Source organism: Fundulus heteroclitus, chromosome 14, assembly GCF_011125445.2.
Source record: "Fundulus heteroclitus isolate FHET01 chromosome 14, MU-UCD_Fhet_4.1, whole genome shotgun sequence".
In the NCBI taxonomy this organism is placed as follows: Eukaryota; Metazoa; Chordata; class Actinopteri; order Cyprinodontiformes; family Fundulidae; genus Fundulus; species Fundulus heteroclitus.
In genome coordinates this window covers 19,504,849-19,525,843 of record NC_046374.1, presented here as the reverse complement: position 1 = coordinate 19,525,843, position 20,995 = coordinate 19,504,849, and the positions used below count along the sequence as shown (strand labels likewise).

Below are 20,995 nucleotides of genomic sequence, written 5' to 3'. Positions count from 1 at the left end.
TGATTAAGGGCGTCTAAGCATCAAATGCCCGTTGGCAGAGTCGCCGCGGAAAACCTGAATGTGGCTCGCCGCGCTCTCCAAGGCACAGACTGTCTTTTTCTGTCCCGCACATGTACACAGGGCCACGTTTTTCATTAGCTGCCATCGCTTTCAACGCAAAAGCTATCATGCAGGTTCAAGTGCCACCCAGCAGTTGCTATAGGTTTGTCTCGTTTGCCGAGCCTGGAGCCATATGGTGGCATGTAATTCGAACCTAAGTACTAGTAGCCTACAATAAACTGGCCTTTTGCATGCTGTCTGATGTTTTTTTTTTTTTTTTTTCATGCCGAGGCTTAGGAATGTAGGCTAAATGCTTATTTTCAGGCTACGCACTTATCACATGCCCGCTGCACCTCTTGGAGAGGGCAATTTTCTCCGAGGGAAAGTGCACGGTTTAGGATTATAGTTGAGAATGATTCATTGAGCACCCACAGACTTGAGCACAATCGGCACACATAAACACACGCACAGATGCTTCTATCAGAAAAGCTTTAATGATGACACACAATAGGCCTTTGTTGGTAATACATCTTTAGACTTTTTTTGTTTTTTGTCTAACGTGAAACAGGCCGCTCTCTCTTGTGCTGTTTAACCCCAATTACTTCTTTTAAGAATAAACAGTGGTATTATACTACATAATCGTTTATTTACATTTTTAAATAAATGGCATGCAAACACTTTGAGCGTTTTGCATTAATGTGTACATTTGTTCCATGTTATAGGCCAGTATACCCTCAAACACCTAAACGACACATGTCTTAGATATTAGCCAAATAAAAAAAAAACAATGGTTCATTACTTAAGTTTTTAGTTTTAACCACTACACTGCTTAAGGGAGGAATGTCCAAAGTGTAACCTGGGGTCTTTTGCGACCACCGACTGACATTCAGTAATTATTTGGCTAACAAGCACAGGTGGTCAATGCCCATGAAGTCTTTTTATTTTTATTTATGAAATAATTCGAACAGACAATTAATTACTACAATTAAAAATGTTAGGTCCAACACAGAATTCAGCATTGTACAGTAAATTGGACCACATCTAATACAGAAGATGATATATATATATATATATATATATATATATATATATATTTATAAATGAATTAATAAAAATTATTTGTTTACATGACAGTTTTGGCCCATGCAACAAAAACTATCGCGGCCCTGGCTTAAGTTAGGTAAATTATTTTGTGATTTCAGGTATAGTGTTATAAGGAAGTCATTTATGCTGTAGCAGAGCTGTGAGCTTTTTGGGGGGACATTTTTGCCTTGTCTATAAAGTTTTTGGAAAACTGGTTTCTATGGTGATCAAACTGTGTATGCTACTGTTATATGCACGACAAGGTGTTTGTTATGGGATAATGGCTTCCAACTCCATTGACAAAGGTAATAATATATTTTTTTTGGGGCTTTTCAAGTATCCCGTACGGGGCCACTGCTCTACAGGGCCCCTACCCCATTATGCATTATATGATGTTTGTCTGAGGTGTCTCCTCCTAATGGGCTATCCATCATTGGCTGCACTGGCTCTACTCTTATCTAGCAATCATACACAGATCACCTGTGTAGTGAGGGGGCTGGCAGGCAATCCCTCAATTAAGACTAGCATCCTATTTATCTCTCCTGGCGTGTGCAGAGGCTTGGTGGGGGAAACATACAGCAAAGGAAACAGTAAAGATTTTTATCTCAAGAGAAGCTTGTGTATGAATTGAGATTACGTTGCAGACTGATCTGATAAAAATAAATTCTCGCCTCAGCCAATCAGCTGAGGTCTGTTTCAGTAGACCCCTGAACGTAGCAAATGTTACAATACAGGAGTAGGGAGCAGGAGGTTTTTCTCAGCTCCTTTTTCCACCTCTGATGTATGTCTTTGCGTGTTTGTTTCCAGCATTTGGCAACCGATTTCTCCAGAGGCCCCCCCCCCCCCCCCAAAAAAAAGCTGCCACATTAACTTTAACAGGCTCTGTGGCCCACAAGCTCAAAGTGATTTATTTTGACCAATCAGCCAAGTGAATCTGAGCAGAGGCCTCCAAAGCGTCTTTAACTCTCTTTATCATCAGAGTCAGAGTTTCTCCCCGTTTGGCCTATTCCATCCCTGGCTGATAGTCTTTTTAAAAGCCCCACACGCTGTTTTCTCCGCAAGTGGTGGAACCTTGGAGGAGCATGCTTTTCCTCATGATGATTCTTTACTTGTGTTCTCCCCAACCCCCCCACGTCTTTATCCATCTCCACTTTCCTGGCCTGGCTTAACTGTGTTTGGCCTTGTCACTTGCCTGGCAGACTCAATATTGGGCTTTAAAGAGTAAAAAACTAGATCCAATATTTCTCTTTTCCTCCAAGAGTCTCTTCTAAGATGAAAATAGAGAAGGTTTGGATGTTTTGTATATAAGGATTTTGTGACTATATGGTAGTATGTACGTTAAGGAAATGCAAAGGTGTTTTTTTTTACTAGGAGACTTTTTGTTTACTTTGACGGAGTTTGACAGATTTGATTGCATAAAATGCGATTAATCAGAATGAAATCAGCCCCATCCTCCCTGGGAAATGCAGATTAACAAGTACGTGTGTACATTAGACCAAAAAAGCCCTTTTTATTTGTGTGTCTTTGCAAATCTGTGCCGTGAAATGACCCCGGAGTGCTGCAGTGCAGTGCCTGTGGCAGCTCCTGTCTCCTCTGTCAGTTAAAGCAAACACGGCGAGTGTCTCTCCAGGTCCGTGTCCATGTGTGCATACATATCAGCCCGGCGCATGCACCTCTCCCAGAGCTGTGTGACCTCCATTGATGCCCTCTCAAATCCCGGGAAGAGAGCTCGGGAATAAGAAATTAATTGCCAAACAATGCATAGCTGTCATCCATTATGGCTCTCATCATGTCAGATGATATCGGAGCTTACCGGATGCTTGGCAGCATAATTTATTGCTCCTCCAGCCCCCACTCCCCCACCGGCACTTCTTCAACCTTTCCACTTCCCAGTTGCGCATTGTGATGGATTTGTGGGCTTGCCACAATAAGATACTATTAAACAGACAGGACTTTAATCATTTTTTTCCAGCCTTGCCACTCAACATGTGACTACTTGTGCAGAGTTTTGGCAAGAATTCATGACCTTAATGTGCCGAAGCTGATTGTCAGCAATAGAGGTTTTGCTGTATACAGCTGTATATACAACTCAACAGACTATCGTGTGTTTACTTCAGCTCAATTCAGCTCATTTATATTGCACCTATTCACGGCCCATGTCTGTCATGGTATTAGATAGACTTCAGACCCACAGGCCGAAAAATAACCAGGACAAGCTCTACGTTTTTTTTTATTAAACTGAACACGTTTCAGAGCAGCTGGGTCCAAGAGGGGTTCCTTTTAGGGATCGGTGGTGCTTGGTGATAAGTCTGAGCCGGGGGGTGGTTCCAGGTAGGAGGGTGGACACGTATGCAGAGGAAGGAGCTCTGAGGTTTGATCAGCGAGTCTTACAAGGGGGTGGTTCAGTGGAGATCAGAGAGAAATCTGAAGTTGGGGTCCAGACTGGAGACCAATGGAACCCCCGGTGGCAGGCAGAAAAACGACAATGAGCAGGACTCAAGTAGCAGGGGGAAAAACACAAGGAAACAACATGGAGACTGAAGGTACCGCATTCGACGACACGCAGGCATCGACTGCTCGGCAACTGGCTCCCTTTAAGCCTCGGCTGATGAGCTTCATATCGATCACAGGTGCGCTGCTCAGCCCCGCCCTTCGGGAAACCTGCAGCTCCAGGGAAAAGAGGAAACTGCACCGGGAACCACAGAGCCAGATCCCTGACAATGTCGTCTCAAAGCACTTCACAAAGTCAGTTCTATCGAATCGTGCAGTCAGACTAGTTAAAAGGGTTTCTATCTAAGGATGTTGATTAAAGTCAGCTTGCTTCTCTTTGGACTTAATGTGCTTTTTCAGCTCCTGAGATTCTACAGATTTTTTATTTTTTTTGTTAAGCAGCTTAACTATGATTGGAGTATGATTCAGACATAAAATGTCCCCTAAACCCGGGCGTGAAGCTGTGTTTTGTCTACAGATAACAAACAAGTTAGTAAATAATTCTGTTTTAGGCAATTTACCAGCAGGCTGTCACAAAGGCACAATTTAATTGTATTTCTTTTATAAAACTTCTGAAAACATTACCAGAAACAAGCCATATCTCTCACACATTGGCCTTTTTCTACCTGAAACCCAATACCAATCACCACTAAACACTGCCACCGATGCAGGCAGGCGTGCTAAACAGGTTGCAGTTCTAACTGCGGACTTTTTAAGCTGTAAGTAAAGCAACCATCTTACTTTACGTAGTTTGCTGCAGAATTATGGCAAACAGACAGCACAACCACAGAGTTAGCATACCTAAGTGTCTATACTGATTGTTCATAACACATTTATACTCAAACATACCAGAATGTCACACAAGCAGGCTATTCAGTTTTCACAGCATAGCAGGCCAAGTCACAAGTTCCTGATTGTTGAATCGACGCAAGAACCTGAAGACAAGCCTGGGGAATGGGAGCGAGCAGGAAACAACCCAGTTCAATGAGGCAGACAATACCTCCGTCATTACATTACTGTTCTACTCACTATAGAGGCTCGGTTGAAACCAGATCCACTTCGTCCATATTCATTTATTTTTGCCAACAATCTATCCATTTGATTTCCAAAGTTTCATTGTGATTCATAGCTTAAAACGACCTAGTCTCAAAGATTTTGCAGTTCCTCACTGCCACATCGTTTTTTAGATATTTCATCTTCTCTAGTTACTAACCTGACAACCGCAGAAAAGATCCAGTAATGAAAACCCCGCGTTTGTTTGGCAAACTTTTTAACAAGTTACATCTTCTTTTGGTTTAAAAAAGAAATTTGTACAGCCATATCTTTTTCCACCAGTGGCATTTTTTTTTCAGTATGCTGAAATTACCAGTGACAATGCCACCTCATATAACAAGTGGTCACAAGGTGAACTAGAATACCTCAGACAAGAGAACAATCACCCACTTACTGCAAATCGGTGTACGACTTGCATTTACTGAAAAAAACTGTATTGAAACTCTATTGACCGCAGACAAGAACCCCTAATGGGCTTATTATCTTTCTAAAACTATATCACTTTATCAAACTGATTTTTATATTGCAAAAATAATTTCCTTTTGGTTACATGGATTCATTTTAGTGTTAGTGACACACACACACAGACATAGTTATCTAAAAATGTGTTTGGGGTTTTGTCTCCAAACCCTGAAGGCTCTGGCAGTTTGACATGGAAAAGCACTAACTATAAGCTGAGATGGTGGCACGCAGTAAGTGTGCCACAGTAAACTGTAGAATGACGCAACTTCCAAATTCTAGGTCAGATCTTTCCAGGTTTTTGTGTGCTATTTTCTGAAATACATAACTTTCAACAACTGTTTATCTGTGGCAATAAGATTGTTAGACACAAACTTTATCCTGTATTGAATTCCATGCAGCTCAGTGATATCTACATGTCAGACTCCACTGTTTTCTCTGAATGCCTGCCTGTGCAAGTCCCCTCTCGCAACGAACGGCACTTCAAGACATCTCTTGGCACAAAGGTCCAGACAACATCCAGTTACACAGAATCAAATCCACCTCGTTCCAGCGTAATCCAGTCGTATCAGCATCAGAGTCAGCTTTATTGACCAAAATGATGTGCAAAAACAAGGACCTTGACTTTGGTTTCGAGGGACCGCTGTCGATAGTTCTTGTTCAGGAGAAGATGCTCCCCAGTCTCACCGGCTGCTGCAGGTCAGTCAGGAAGCAGCCCATCCACTGACAGATGGAGGGCGGCAATGTGAGCTGATGAGCCTTTGGCGGAGGATGTCTGGGTTGATGGATGAGCTTAAGTCCGGACACTGGATCCTGGTGTACGTCCCTGTGTGATCGAGGTGTTGCAGGATGAAGTGTAGTCCCAGGTTGACTGTATCGCATGCTGGGGAAGCAAAACTGCATGGGGTCCAGTTATGTCCTTCGGCTGCTTCAAAACCAGGCACTCAACGAGTTGTACAACCCCAGAAGTCAGGGCAACAGGTTCTACATTCATTTATCCCTGTTTGTCGGGTGTTTCTTGGGGACCAGGATGATGGTGGGAACACTTGAAGCAGTAGGAAACCGCGTGCAGCTCCAGAGGCTTGTTGAGGGTCTGAGTGAAGATAGAGGCTGGTTGGTCAGTGCAGGTTATTAATTAATTGAACTTTATTGATCTCACAATGGAGAAATTCACTTCTGCATCCTAACCCATCCCCTTGGGGAGCAGTGGGCTGCCACTGTGCAGCGCCTGGGGAGCAATTGGGGGTTGATGGTCTTGCTCAGGGACCCAGAATGGCAGCTTGTGGGAGTTGAACTCAGAACCTCTGGGACCGAAGCTCTGTGCTCTAACCACCAGGCCACCATTCTCCAGAAGAAGTGGTGAGAAGGGGGAGATGCCATCAGATCTGGGAGCTTTCCCAGGCTTCTGAAGCTGAGCCTATTTAATTTGTCTTAAGCGATCCTTAGTGCGAGCAATGGGTCAGACGGGAGGCTGGAGCTGCGTGTATAGCGGTTGGTGGGGGATTCAGGTAGTCTTTTTGTGTGGGAAGGGGGGGTGGGGTCGGTTTTCCCATGTGTGAAATGTCTCAGATTTAGCCAGGCATAAATGTTAAAGAAAATTAATATTGGGAGGTAATTGGGTTCAGCAGGAGGATGGAAAACTCACTTCACTATCTAATGCTTGTTTCATTACACCCCAAAAGCCCCTTCCGCCCCTCTTTTGATCTCTAGTCAGCCAAAGTTTTTTGTTTTTTTTTTTCCTCCAGACCCCGACGAGCCTGCTCTCCATGTGGAAGTGGCAAGTCATATAAACCGGATCCATTTCATAATAGCGTTGCAATTTTCTCTCCTGGAGCGGAGTCGAGCAGGCTTATCTAATTGTGGAAGCCACGAGCCCTGGGATACAGAGAGAGAGGCTAATTAGTTAGAAATGAATGCTTTGAAATGGAGCACAAAGCTCTGTGTGTGGTAGAAACAGACTTCGTACTTTCTGTGAGATTGGGGAGGGGCTTAAGCGGAGCATGAATAACGAGAGGTTCCTGGTGTTTCGAACAAGACAGGAAGGGGCAGAGTGCTGCAGAGTTTACTGCCGACTTTTGTGAATGAAAAGGGTTTTGCGTCAGGTGGTTCTTAGGCCCCTCAAGGTTTAAATGTATAATGTAATAAATGATAGTGCTGCTAACAAGTAAGTTAATGGTCTTTCATACGTTTTAGCATTTGGTGCAGCTTTAACTAAATCACTATTTCCCCATAGTGAGAAAATAAACGCCGTTTGCATGATGATACCTCCCATTACAGGACTCAGGAGGGTTGACCCATAGCAGTAAATACTACAAAAGTTGTTCTTGAATCATTCAATTTGCATTTTAAGTTAAAAAACATGTTCGTTTGGGCTCTGAAAAGACTATTTTACATATTTGTGCTCCTGAGCCCATTTTTTTTTTAGCCCTTTTATGCCTTTGTCTAGATTGGCAAAGCTCGCGACTCAAAACAAAATGTCCTTGTTTTGTCTCTAAGGCGATAGTGTCTACAGACTGGAGCTGCTGTCCACTGCTGGCTTTCCTTTTTTCTCTCTCTCTCTCTATCTCTCTCTCTGCATGCGCTTATTTCATGGAAGACATTTAATTCTGTTCAAGGGCACACTCCTCTTTTTTGTCCCTGGTCTCTATCTCATTTGAGCTCGTGTGTGTCTGCAGGTGTATTTAGCATGCCGTATGTAGACTGAACCCTTCTGAAAAATAATTCACCCGTGGACTCGGTGGGATCATCCAGAAGAATAGAATTACATTCTAAACATGATTCCTGGCGACTTTGAATTAACCTCCTGCTGTGATAGACATTTCCCTAAGTCATATTTCTTCTGTACTGTCATACTGCCTTAAGCGCTCAACATTTTTTATCTTTATTACTTTAGAAGGAGAAGTAAACCAAAATGATCTCACTGTCTTTCGGCTTGGGATGAGAAATTACCAGAAGAGAAGGTTGAACAGACTGTGCGGTATTTATTGGGATTCTGAAAGGACAAATAAATAAAGAGGAATAACAGCTGAGCCTCACTACATTATATAGAACATACTTTACTGAAGTATTATTACTGAAGACATTATTTTCTAGACCTTACCAGGTACTTTCTGGAACTTACTGGTTACACTTATGGAACTGACCTGTAAGTTTCCTAAAGCTCACTAGTAACTTTCTTTTCCCCTACCGTGTAATTTACCTGATCTTATGAGGTACTTTTTGGAGCTTACCAGACACTTTCTCAAATCTTACTATACACTTTCCAGAACTTACCAAGCGTTTTTCTGGAAGTTTCAGTGAGCATCTTGTGTCTTACGCACTTTTACCAGAGCAATTCCAGTTGCTCTGGTCAACACTTTCCCAGATACAAGGTCCTGGTTTGGGGTTAAAGCCACACTAAGTAACATTTTTACCTTAATATATCCTCTTTTAAGAATGATGGTATTCTAAGCGTTTAGGACAATCCAGGGGTCTGTCATCTCCCCCTAGTGTTTCTGGCCAAAAAAAGCACACTTGCAACTTTCTGTGCACCAACCCGGAGGCGGTCTTGCTGCACTGGCTTGTTTTTTTTAAGTCTTTTGTAATTTTTCTTTTATTTGGAGTTTGCGGTTTATTTGGCTTGTTTTTTTTACCGGGTTTCTTATCTGGGCAACAAACTAAGCAAATAGTTTAACAACTTTAAATAGACCATCCCCCGCTGTGCTACAGTGAGCCTGGGCAACAAGGACTGGTACACCATTAGTATGGCGTTGTATGTTTGGACGTTGTATGTATGCATCTCATTACTGCCACCTGCTGGACTGGAGGTGTGGTACAGCACTTCCCCATACGCCTTTTTCCCCATGGCAGCCTTTCAAAGTTGTGGAAATGGAAAGCACACAAACTACCTGTGATTACAGGTAGTTTTTGAATTTGTTTTGAATACCCATTCAAAACATATTCCCAGTTATTTAAATTCCAGGACTTTCGGGGGAAAAGGGGCTGCTGTTCCTTTCACAGAACCAACTAGGTACTTTTAGGGATCTTGCAAGGTACTTCCCTAAGCTTATTAGGTTCTACAGAACAAGGTTTTCTACACATAACTGCACTTTTAATATTTTTCTACAGAGGATATGTGTAATTGCATCATTTAAAATCATTATGCTTTAATAGGATTTATAATATTGAAATGTTCTAAGATAACATAATTTTAAGGCTATTATTTTTTGCTTTAATAACAAAGAAATAATAAAAACTAAACTGTTCCGCTCATAAATTGCTGCACTCCTACCACCATGTGCTTTAATCTTAGCAATGGATCAATAATATTCAGGAGGAAAGAAAATGCATGCATAATCTGTCTAACTGCAGTCTTTTCCATTTTAATATGGCCTCGTGTGTTTCAAGTTTTTTCACTCATTAACATATGCTGAAGGCAGCTCAGCAACATTACTCCTAAATCAGTCGTCTTCACCTGTGCAGAGATTTGGTTCTCCTAATTGGCCCCTTTGCTTGCCTGTTTAGTCACTAGCTTGTGTGGTGGTTGGCGCAGTGAGAGTTACACCGACCTTGATATAAGCAGATCAGATTTTCAGTCACCCTGATGGTGTCCTTTCCATCATATAACAATTTCACATTCACTGAGATTAATCCTCTATTTACTTGTATATATATATATATATATATATATATATATATATATATATATATATATATATATATATATATATATATAAACCACATTTAATTTCTCCTTAGCTACGAATATACAAAAAAATATTTTGATAAACTGTGAACTAAAAAGACAGGTGTCCTTGAGGATATATCCCTCCCCTGCTTTCATGATAGTTGTTGTTGAAGGCTGCGGTGGCACAAATTGATGATGTTTGTTACCGCTTGGAGAATGTAAATGTTGTTGCCTTGGTGGGCGGTGGAAATACTCAATCACTATATGAGTGCTCGTCTGATTAACTTACTGTTCTGTAAAAATATTCATATTCATACCCTCATTTAGAACCTATGCATTTCTATTTCCTCCCAGCTGATTTTCAATGTATAAGTGTACACAAACCCATGTACTTAAATATAGAGGATCAGTTTGTTTTGCCTTGTGTTTTTTTTTTTTTTTTTTGGAGGGGGGGGGGGGCTAAACTATGGAGATAAGTAATAATAAAAATTTTCAGCTTACATGATTTTATTCTGAAATTCTACATTCCATTTCCATCGATGACGGCATGTTAAATCTCATGCAATATTCAAAATGATTGTCAAGCAAAATAGCTATAAGGACCTCTTCCCTGTGTTGATTACTTATGGGAGTCGCATAACTATTATTCATGACTGTGTCGACTGCAAATTGATAATAGAACAGTATTCATAGCTCTGAAAGTGGGTAGAAAACCTTTTCAAAATGTGAGGTGACAACATAGTTAGTTCAAAACAGCAAAAAAAAATAGTTGGTTTGGATATCTAATACATCATATACCTAGCGTCAACGTTCACACAGCCAGCCCACTTAGATCCCGCCTAACCCTCTGGAAAGATAGGTCTGAGTAAACATCTTAATAGATAAAGCTGAAAAGTTTTGTACATGCATTTTTAAAGTCTACTGCTGATACATATATAATGTGAATTATTTCCCACCTTGCATCATCTGTTTGGAGAGGAGTAAATCTAAGCTGTCAAAAGTTTATGCTCTTTTTTTCTGGACAGCTTAAAACTGTCAGATATTTTGGATTTTCTGAACTTAAAAGTAACCCCGGAGGAATGGATGTAACATCATTTTCTTCCCCTCTGTTAAGACATGCAGTTGGAAATGAATGCTTAGATAGCGTACTGAAAAGTAAAGCATAGATGAGGCTTCCATAGAACAAGGAAGAAGATAAACTCACTTTAGGTCCCGACCTTTATGTACCTAATGAACATACTTGTAGTTGTGCCCAGTCATAAAATGTTAAACGTTAGCAGAGCTAAGATGGTAGGAGACCTGAGCAGAATTCCATTTGGTGGCCCACTTCCGAATCAAAAACTAAAATTCATGTTACATAAACTCACTGCAAAGACTGATATATTTCAATGACTTGAATGATCACGGCTTATATCGAATGAAAAGTAAGATTTAGCCTCTTGGGAAATTAGAATATTAGCTAACAGTGATACCAATGTTTTCTATGGATAAATGTTATATTATTGTAGTCACAATCACAATGAACAATGCAAACAGTCACAACTGACTTCTTACACATGGAGGATTACCCCTAAAGGGTCATTCCAAGGATCCTAATGGAAAGTTGACTCAAGGAACGTGTATATTAACAGCCGTTTGTGTTGGTACCAAAGAGTATTCAAATTTTCTTAGAAACTGAGTTTTAATTTCTCATTAGTTGTAAGCCACACCCATTCATATGAAGGAATCAGTAAAATATGTTCCCTTAGATGTACCCGTATGTCCGAATAAGGTTTGTCTGCATGCCTTTTGGGAATTTTAGTGTCTCTTTGGGTCCCGGGGCCTTGCAGGCAGTTGCAAAGTTTGCTGCTACCTCAGGCTGGCCCTAGATGTTATTGTGTAACATTAGTCTTGCTGGTTTCCCACTGGCAGCAATTGCTGCCAGGAATACGCTCTACATTTTCACCTAATAGGCTACATATGAAGAAAAAAAAACAGGTATTATGTGTCAGGGAACTCAAAGCAGAGAAATGCATGGAGCTGTTTATATCGGAGCTTCTCTTCGTATCCTTGTTCTTTTGAACTCTGTATGCCTCAGAAATGAAATTACTTTCTTTAGCTCACATAACAGTTCAATGAGATAAAACATGGTCTGACTCTCCATAGAGGTGTCTAAGATACCTGCTGATATTTAAAACACAACAATCTCTCTCTTTTTTTTTTTCCGTTGGTGGGAGGAAAACAAATACTCAATCAACCAGTGCTCTTGCTGAGGTGGCACATCGTTTAATCAACCTTGGCTGTCGCCGAATACTGTTAAGCGTGGAAAGCATCGACTGCTGGTGGTTGTCGGGGTGTCATTATAGCCTGCGGCAGGCTCTGCATCCCAAACTGCTGCGCTAATTTATGCCGTCTCATTTTACCCTTTGCAAATTTACCACACCGACATATTGTCCCATTGCAAATTGAATCTCATGGAACTGTTTCAGTTTTTTTTCCGTTTTTTTTTCCTTCTTTTTTCCGTTATCTGAGCTCACACGCCACGTCCATTAAACCTGCCAACGCTGATATGACCTCCATTAAATTTTGTTTTGCTCTCCTTTCATACAAAGATTAGGATCGTTTGTCACTTCTGTCTTTTTGATTGTATCTCGGCACTGGGAGGAAATGACAGCTGTCCCAAATTGCATTTTAGCGAAGGGCCAAATTGTGTGGGTCTGTGAGAAAGGCCTCTTTCATCCATTTAGAGGGGCCGCTGTGAGCTGTCCTCTTCCAAACCACAAACTGTAATTAGATCATGACATATAGAAATGTTGGCAAAGCTAAACAGAGCAAAGAAGGTGATGCAAATACACAATGGTTAGATTAAAAGGGGAGTCAGGGCTCTCTTCTTTTTTTCTTTATTATGAAGTTTTATTCCTTGTGTGTCCTTAGACTCTCCACGGGTTTACCGAGTTCAAAGATTCATAACAAAACCTGCAGTTAAATTAATTTGGGACCCCTATTTTCCAATGAGAGACAGTGTGGAAGATGAATATGGTTCACAAGCCGTGATTGATGGCCGATGCTCTGTGAGCTGCAAGTGCATGTAAGTGGGAGGAGAAGGATAGCTGAGCTAGTGTGTGGGGCCATCTCCTAGTGCGCATGTGTTGGTGTTATTACGTTAGCCGTTTCCCCCAAGAGCTCAGGTAAACAGCGTCATTAGCAAACAGCTCCTGGAGTGTAACCACGGGGAGGATCCACATCCAGGAAATGGGTATTCCACTTTGTCCTCTCTGACCCAGAAATAGCATATACTTAAAAAAAGATTGCTATTGACTAGCAAAGATATGGCCTCACTAGCAGCTCCATTTAGAATGCACAGCTGGAAGTTTGTGTTTCCTAGTGAGTCTGTGCCTGTGTGTGTGTGTGTGTTGGCTTAGCCGGCAGGGGTCCCAAACTAGACACCATGGATGCCCACTTTAGTCACACCTGCCAGCTCCAACTGATCCTCTTTGAACTATCTTCTCTTAAACTGACACATGGAAAAAAAAGTGGAAAATAGAGCTTCCATGCGTCTACTGACCTTACTTGAGCTTAAAAAACGAATAAATTCCCCTACTCAAACACAGCTAGGGTACAACTGATGAAAGGATTTTAACTGTTTACTGCAGTATGTTTGCTCCTCTTTTTTCTAAACCTGCATCTTTCTTTCTGTGTTCATCAGAAACCTCCTCGTCTGTCATGGTATACATGGATGCCATGACATCAACCATGAGGACGACCACCCGACCTACCACCGTCACCCTTAAAACCACAACGTTCAGGACTACCACCACCAGGATGCCTGCCACAACAACCGCAGTGGCCATTTGGCCGCGCACAACATCCACGACGGCATCCCCCATGCACACGGTGGCGGACGTCATAAAGCCTGAAGACGAAGACGGACCGCCACCTTCCTCCAATCTGCCGAACATCAGAGTGGAATATTGTAATCCCTTGGTGATCATGGACGTCTCCTGGCCGAAGACCAGGCAGGGCACTGTCGTCAAGTTGCCATGTCCTGCAGGAACCATAGGTGAGTTAAATGTTCTTTAATGGCAGACCTTTGAAAAAGAATGAAGTGGGTTTGTTTTTCTGCAAAGTCATGTTAGCTTAATACGTTTGTTCTGACATGTATGTTTAAAGTGTTTGGTGGCCTTTAGCCTAGTCCACAGGGGGGCGTGTTTTCTCCCTTTGGCATCTGCTAATTACGTAAACCAAGCATCTTTTATAGGAACATCTTCGTTCTCTGGGCAGATAAGATGTGACCAGGGTATAAACAAAGCTGCAATTCACAAGTATTTAACAAGTTCTCGAAAATGTTGTGTAATGAACCTGTAAAGTGAATCGTGGTGTTGAGAGGCCAGTGATAACAAAACCACAGACGTGAGAGAATTGTGATTAACCCCTGACAAACTCAAACTTCCATTGGTCATTTAAATCAGAGAAGCTCCGCATATTAGAAAAAATGTAGTTTGTCTCTGGTTTCTCTCCCTCTGTGAGGATGTCAGTATTCTCCTTAGGAGACTTGGTCTGCTGTGACTTGCTCGTGTCCATCTTTGTTTATGTTTACGCTCCCTCCGCAGCCCGCATTTGCTCTCTTCCTGTCTTCCCCCACTGACTTTTTGTCCCCTAGTCACTGTCGCAGGGCTAAAGATAGCATGATGATCTGGAATTGGTATGAAAACAAGTTAGTAAAACATCACACAGCTGTAGTTGTATTCTGTGTTTCACTGCAGGATAGATGTGACTAATTAGAGCTCTTTAGTCTTCATCAGACATTAGACCTTTGTTGCTGTGGATGTTTTCTGTCTGTCTTTGCATCGATACTAACAGAATAAAGTCAAGTGTAGTTTTCAGATTAAATCAATGTAGCCAATTGTGCATTTCAAGACATTCTCAATTGTAAAAGGTTGAAAACCTGGGAGAATTTATGTTTTTAGATAAAAATCCCAAGCCAACCATTGGTCAGGAATCTTCAATAAAGATTGAAAATAAACATATAGTACATCTTTAAACGTGGCTAAAGGTATTTAGTAAAACAGCTTCGATTTTAGCAGCATCTCCCCTGATAAAAATCAACAAAACTACAAGTCCTGTTTATTTGTCCATCTGCCTCTGTCTGTTAGGAAATTCCTGCATTTCATGTATTTGGCTAGAAAAAAATTTGATCAGATATTTATGTGCATTAATTTGTGAGCAATTAATTTCAAGGGAAGATTTTTGCATTCCCATATTATTTAATAGTCAATACAGGGAAATGTGGTGAGTTGGAAAAGTCAACATCACCAACTGTTGGTGTCTATGTTCATTATGGTGATCATTGTGAAAGTATGTTAAAAAACTTTTTTTTTTGTGGGAAGAAATTCAATGAAATTGAAAATGCATAAATTAATGCTTTCACACAGGAAGAAAAAAAAAACAGGATAAACACAAAACAATGGTATAGAAAAAGTACTTCTATAGGAAAAGAAAACAAAGACACAACAATTATTGGCAGCAACAGTACTGCTGATGGCTCCATGCAGGCAGAAGAAACAGCTAAACATGGCGGCTCTAGGCACTCTCAATGATAACAAAATCAAAGCAAGTCCACAACGTTTATGGAAGCAATAGCTGAATGATGGTTTCTTCCAGGAAAGAGATGATGCTGAACAGAGAAGCAGTGGGCATGGATTGCTTTTTATAGAAGGAGAAACAAGGATACTTTATTAACTCAATAGCCATATAAGCTCTTTCAGTGAATCTGTCCAGCTAATAGACCAAAGATGGAATACCTGTCCGGTGACTACTTTCAATAGACCGAAAATCATAAAGAGTGCACAAAGTTAATGGAACCGATAGTCCATCAATTCTGTCCAGGAAAAACATAAAACCTAGCCACAGAAACTCTAAACCACAAGAACTGTCCATGGTGAAGACTGACAAAGAGCTGCCAGCTATTGCTTAATTTATGCCTTTGACCAAAGATGGCATAACATCCTGTTGTAGAAAGTGGATTCTTTTCACTTAAGAACGTTAAATGAGATAGTTACAAATTTAACTCCCCCCAGTCAGTAGGTGGTGCACTCACGCTCACCCGCTATCGCTCCAACTCACAGTTGTACTGTTTGCTAGCTGTTTGCCAGGACCTTTGGTTAGCATTAGCAAAGATTAACTTACCTGTCCATAAGTAAAGCGGCAACCTGCCTGTGGCTTCGGAGCCCCTTTGCTTCCTTAATTCAGCACCATCGCTCAAACGGCTGACCTATGTTCACCCTTGTTTTGCTTCTTTTTTCGGTCCGCTTGAATCTGAGATATGTAACGCTGAAAATATGTGGCGCACTATTGCGCAGCTACTACGATCTGCCAACGCCTGAGCTCCGCCTCATTTGACTTGAACCTGCTATTCCTACTGGTGCAGAATCCTTTCGCGTCAACGTTAGCATTGTAACCAGAAGTAAATATTTATATCTATTGGACCTGTCAAAATTTCTAAAACAATTATTGATATACTATATATTTATTTAGACATAAATTAATGATTATAAAGTATATAAATAATATATAAATATGGTAAATAAATAAAAATACATTGATAAATTAAATGAGTTAAGATAAGATAAGATAGTCTTTATTGATCTCACAATGGAGAAATTCACTCGTCACATCGGCTCATACAAGAAGGTGCAGAGTAGGGAAGGTGTATTCAGTTATATACAGTGAATCTTCATATATACAATGGATCAAAAAGAATACCAAAAAATACAAAAGAGGAAATAGGAATGGGTATATGATGTCTCATTTACATTCTTAGTGGTCTATATATATATATATATATATATATATATATATATATATATATATAGCATATCTGTATGCTTAAATATATACATATATCTATTAGTAGTAGTATATATCTAGTTAGCTGCAGTGGCTGCATATAGTCTTCATGTGAGGTCTGGAGACACCTGTACAGTGGAGCGAGACCCACATTGCTGCAGCACGCTCACGTTCAGCTCAGGGCCCAATCTGTTCATCAATCAGCGCACAGACAGAGGAGCGCACGTATACACGCCGTCTTCATTAACGGGGCAATGCCAGCACTCATCGAGACCTCACTAACAGCCAACGCCATGGCACAGATAAGAGAAGGCGGTAACCCACCTCCTCCTCCCGGCGTTCTCTTCAAAGGCGTCGCACTTCAGACAACACTGTCAAGCAGAACACGACCGCATGAGCTTCCTCTGCCGCTCTTTGAAACTTCTCCGAGCTCCCCTTCCATCTTCATCTTCTCGTTCGCTGTCACTCCATCTCTTCCCCCCCCCCTGACCCTCCCTTGACTCCCCACCTACCATACCCCCCCACCCCCCTTTCATGCTCCTTCCTCCTGTCTCTTAGCTAAGGGAGGGAAGATGCACACTTATCTTATAAACCCATCAAACATGGGGCTGTCTAAGGTGGACCGGGAAAGGAAATTATATGTCAATCAAAATTTATATCTGTTAATGCAGGCCGTGTCAACCTGCAACAACACTCTGCCCCTCTCTGTATACAAGAAAGAGTAATTTAATGTCAGAACGCAGCTTTGTTGATGTAAACAGCGAGGGGGGACCATGCATGGATTTTTAAGGTGAAGAAGGATATTATGTTTAAACTCACAGCAAAAAAAAAAAGAAAAAAAAATCAAAAATCCCAATCCTTTGGTTTGTCTTGTATGTGTAATTATGTAATTGGGTTACTTTTAAACCAATAAAAATCTCTTATTATAGATGCCAATAGGCATAGTAAGATTAGAGAGGCTTAACAGATAACCACCTAGATTACTAATACTCAGTGTCTGTAAAGGCATTTGCAAAGCTCATCTTTCAGCAGAGAGTGTTTTCTCCACCCTGCTTAATTGACCTTTCCTCACGATTTCAGCCACGGCTGACTTAATTGGCACCTATTTTGTTGTATCTGCTTCCTTATGCACGACTTAAAACAGCCACAGGAGCAGACACTGTCTGACTTTTAATGATTAAATCCAGACGTCGTCTGGAGGAGTCCGGCAGCGACCCTCCACTGAAGCAGATTCGGTTTAGCCAGTTTACGATTAAAATGTCCAATTACAGTCCTGCCAATTCCATTAATTTCATCACTTCCACAATTTAATCACTTAGAAATCATGTTTCCTCGGACAAGTTTTGCAAATAAGAAAAAGGGGCCTAGGCATACAGGAGAATTGGGCAGTAGATGTGGAACTGTAAAGCATTGTGTTGCATGTCAATCTTTAATGGGAAAATGGTCCAGGAAAAATTGGAAAAAGCGGATAGGCTTGTGTCATAAGAGATTGGTTAGAATGACACACAAAATACACACAGAGAGAGAAGGAAATATGCTTCCCTGTGCCTTCATAACTACTTAACTGGTGACTTTTTTCTGTCTAAAGGTGTGGTGTCATTCATGTGCTTGGGCCCAGAAGGATACTGGGACCTACAGGGGCCTGACTTCAGCAACTGTACGTCCCCTTGGGTCAACATCATCAACCAAAAGGTGAGAAGAATATTACATCATTTTAAAAAAGTTTTTTTAATGATTTTATTCAGCATCTTCCAGCTTTGAATTTGTCTAAAAAGACCCCATGTGAAAAAAAACGTATCCAAAATATATTCCTTAATACCATTTCTAAAACAAAAAAAAAAAAATCTCAGCATATTGAAATGAATAACTGAGATAAGAAGAATGATTTACTATTACCCACGTCTAAGGCTACGGCTATTGCAGGTCTTGAAATTGAATTCCGATTTTTTTGCTGAAGTTGGATTTTCGTTCATACTACTGTTAAATGTAAACGCTATCTGAACGTCTGACAGTAAAAAGCGACCCACATAAGCAGATAAGAGAAGGAGACGACACACAGCGGTGCACTGTTTACGGAAGTAATGGTGAATGCTTCTAGAAGTGTTCAATAAAGTTCTGTTGAAAAAAAAAACACGTAGAAAAAAAATGCAGATGCCGGCCGGCGTCCCCACCAAAAATACATAAAAAACAATAGAGTCATACAATTTACAAGAAATAAATGCCATGAAAACAATTAACTAATAAAATAAGTTTTGACCTTGATGTGGGAAACTTTTCTGGTTGTGTTTTTAATTAGTTTCATTTTTACTTACTTATTTTGTTTTCCAGCGGGTTGCCTTAAATTCTGAGGAGCATAGAAACCAAATGCTACGTCTTCTCGTTGAGTTGTGATCCTGGCACGACTGGGTGACCGCTCTCCGATGTAATGGATCTGGAGAGTTTATGCTTACAAACTAATGTGTTTTGGCCCAAGACTATTTAGTGAGCTCTCCTTTTAAAACCAGTGAGCTGGAGCAGCCAATTAAGGGCTGTTGTAATGTAACCCATTTTCCGGGTTTTGATCAGAACTTTGGCAACGTCCTTTTGAATGAGCTGCTGCCGCCTGACTGTTACACTGAGAACGATAAGGACACTATTAAAGTAATCTAACCTACTGAAAATAAAAGCATGATCTAGTTTCTTTTTCTGTCGTGTTTAGTCAGGAAGTTGTTCATTGGGATCGTGATAGGCTTATACTTGATGTGGTTTTTGAGATGTCATAATGTCTACACATGCGCCGTTACAGTAAGGAACTGTGCATAGGGTATCCAAGAAATGTTGCAGTATTCTACGATCTGAGCGAGGGAGAACATTTTGATACTGAATAAAAATGGCCTGAGAATGCTGAGAAACATTTATGGAAAAAGTAATGCACCCAACATAAACAGCGTTTAATAAAATCATCTATTGTACTGAAGGAAACTTGAACCCTTCAGTTAGTTTTCTGTAGAAAAAACACAGACTTTTAGATGTTTAAAGGCCATAAAGTCATGGTAATTTGAATCTGGACAGGACTCTGAATCCTTCCAATCAGAAATGTATAAAGACGCTGTTATAACTTTGGGAACGACTGACCTTCCACCCTCCCGTCGGCGACGTTTGCAGCAGCTCTCCGTGCAGATATTTCTCTCCCACTCTGTCAACCCTACTTTTTTGTGGTTTTTGTTCTTTGTCTGCACCTAATTGGTCAATTAATGTAATTGATTAGCCAGACTGTGTGCTTCATAGAAAGCCTATACCTTTGTGTGCATGCACATGCATGTGTTTGGATTGGAGTGAAACCCAATCCAACAAAACAGCACAGCGTAATGGACTCCTGTGGGTAAGGCTCTATCCGTTGCCGCCGTCTCCTCTACAACATGATAAAGTGGATATTGGCTCTCCATATTGCTCAAGCACAAATGAGTTGTATCTCCTGCTCTGCGGGCTATTCTGCAGAGCCTCATTTCAACCTTCCTACACTTCAATCTGTAATCGAATCAAAAAAAAAAGAAAGAAAGAAAGAAAGAAAAAATACGGGTGGGAGACTGCAAGTGAGGATCTACGTTCCAAGTTATGAATTGCAGGCAATAGTAAAAATGTTCCACCTTTAAACGTGCTGCACGCTGAAGCATGCATACCACTTATGTCTTTTGCTATGGCCCTCCCCATTAAGCCAACAGTAGTTTGCTGGTATGAATGGAGAATGGCTATTGTGGGGAAATCTAGTGGCAGAAGAACTAATCAGCTGCATTTGTGTACGGCGCATTTCATTGGCTGGCTGCAATAAAACTAGAAAAAAAACAATTTAGAAAGCCGCAGCAGCGTAATTTCGAGTTGGCTTTTCTAGCCCTGTTCATCAAAACCGGTGAGGCTACCGTTGTATTATTCAAATCTACAAAAAAAAAAGTTACGTTGATAAAGTAATATATGCATTTGAAGGATACAAAAGCCTTGAATTCTTTTTTTAATATAATTCAGAGAATATGACAGTTGAGTGGTACGCCTGTCTTGGTGGAGGAAGGAAGTCTCTAATGAAGATCAGCCCGTCAGGGATTTGCAATGCCCATCTGCCACTTCGTTATTTTATATCCATAGCCATTGTCCTGTGAGTATCACAGCTCATTACCAGATGGTTGGGTAGACGAAATGAGAGAGGACGATGTAGAAGGTAAAAAGGAAATGAAATGACACCAGACGAGCAGAAAGGGGGGGGCGAGGGAGAGAGGGTAAGAGACAGAAAGAGGAAGCGGAGCTATTTACCAGGCATCCTCGGCTCTTCTCATTAGGAGATGAGCGCGGGGGAAGCCGAGGACGAAAACATCTTCCAAAGACATTTCCCCCTGCACGCACACCTATGTG

At 41.0% G+C, this 20,995-nt stretch overlaps 1 protein-coding gene across 22 annotated transcripts in view; it reads left to right on the top strand.

Moving 5' to 3' along the window:
- Positions 1 to 20,995, top strand: part of LOC105937280 (adhesion G protein-coupled receptor L3) — a 333,177-nt gene that overhangs the window by 206,054 nt on the left and 106,128 nt on the right. For all 22 annotated transcript variants that reach the window (XM_036146482.1, XM_036146481.1, XM_036146486.1 and 19 more), the window contains 2 exons: positions 13,476 to 13,829; positions 18,204 to 18,307. In XM_036146482.1, the coding sequence (XP_036002375.1) occupies positions 13,476 to 13,829; positions 18,204 to 18,307 (458 nt within the window). The remainder of the gene's footprint in view (positions 1 to 13,475; positions 13,830 to 18,203; positions 18,308 to 20,995) is intronic.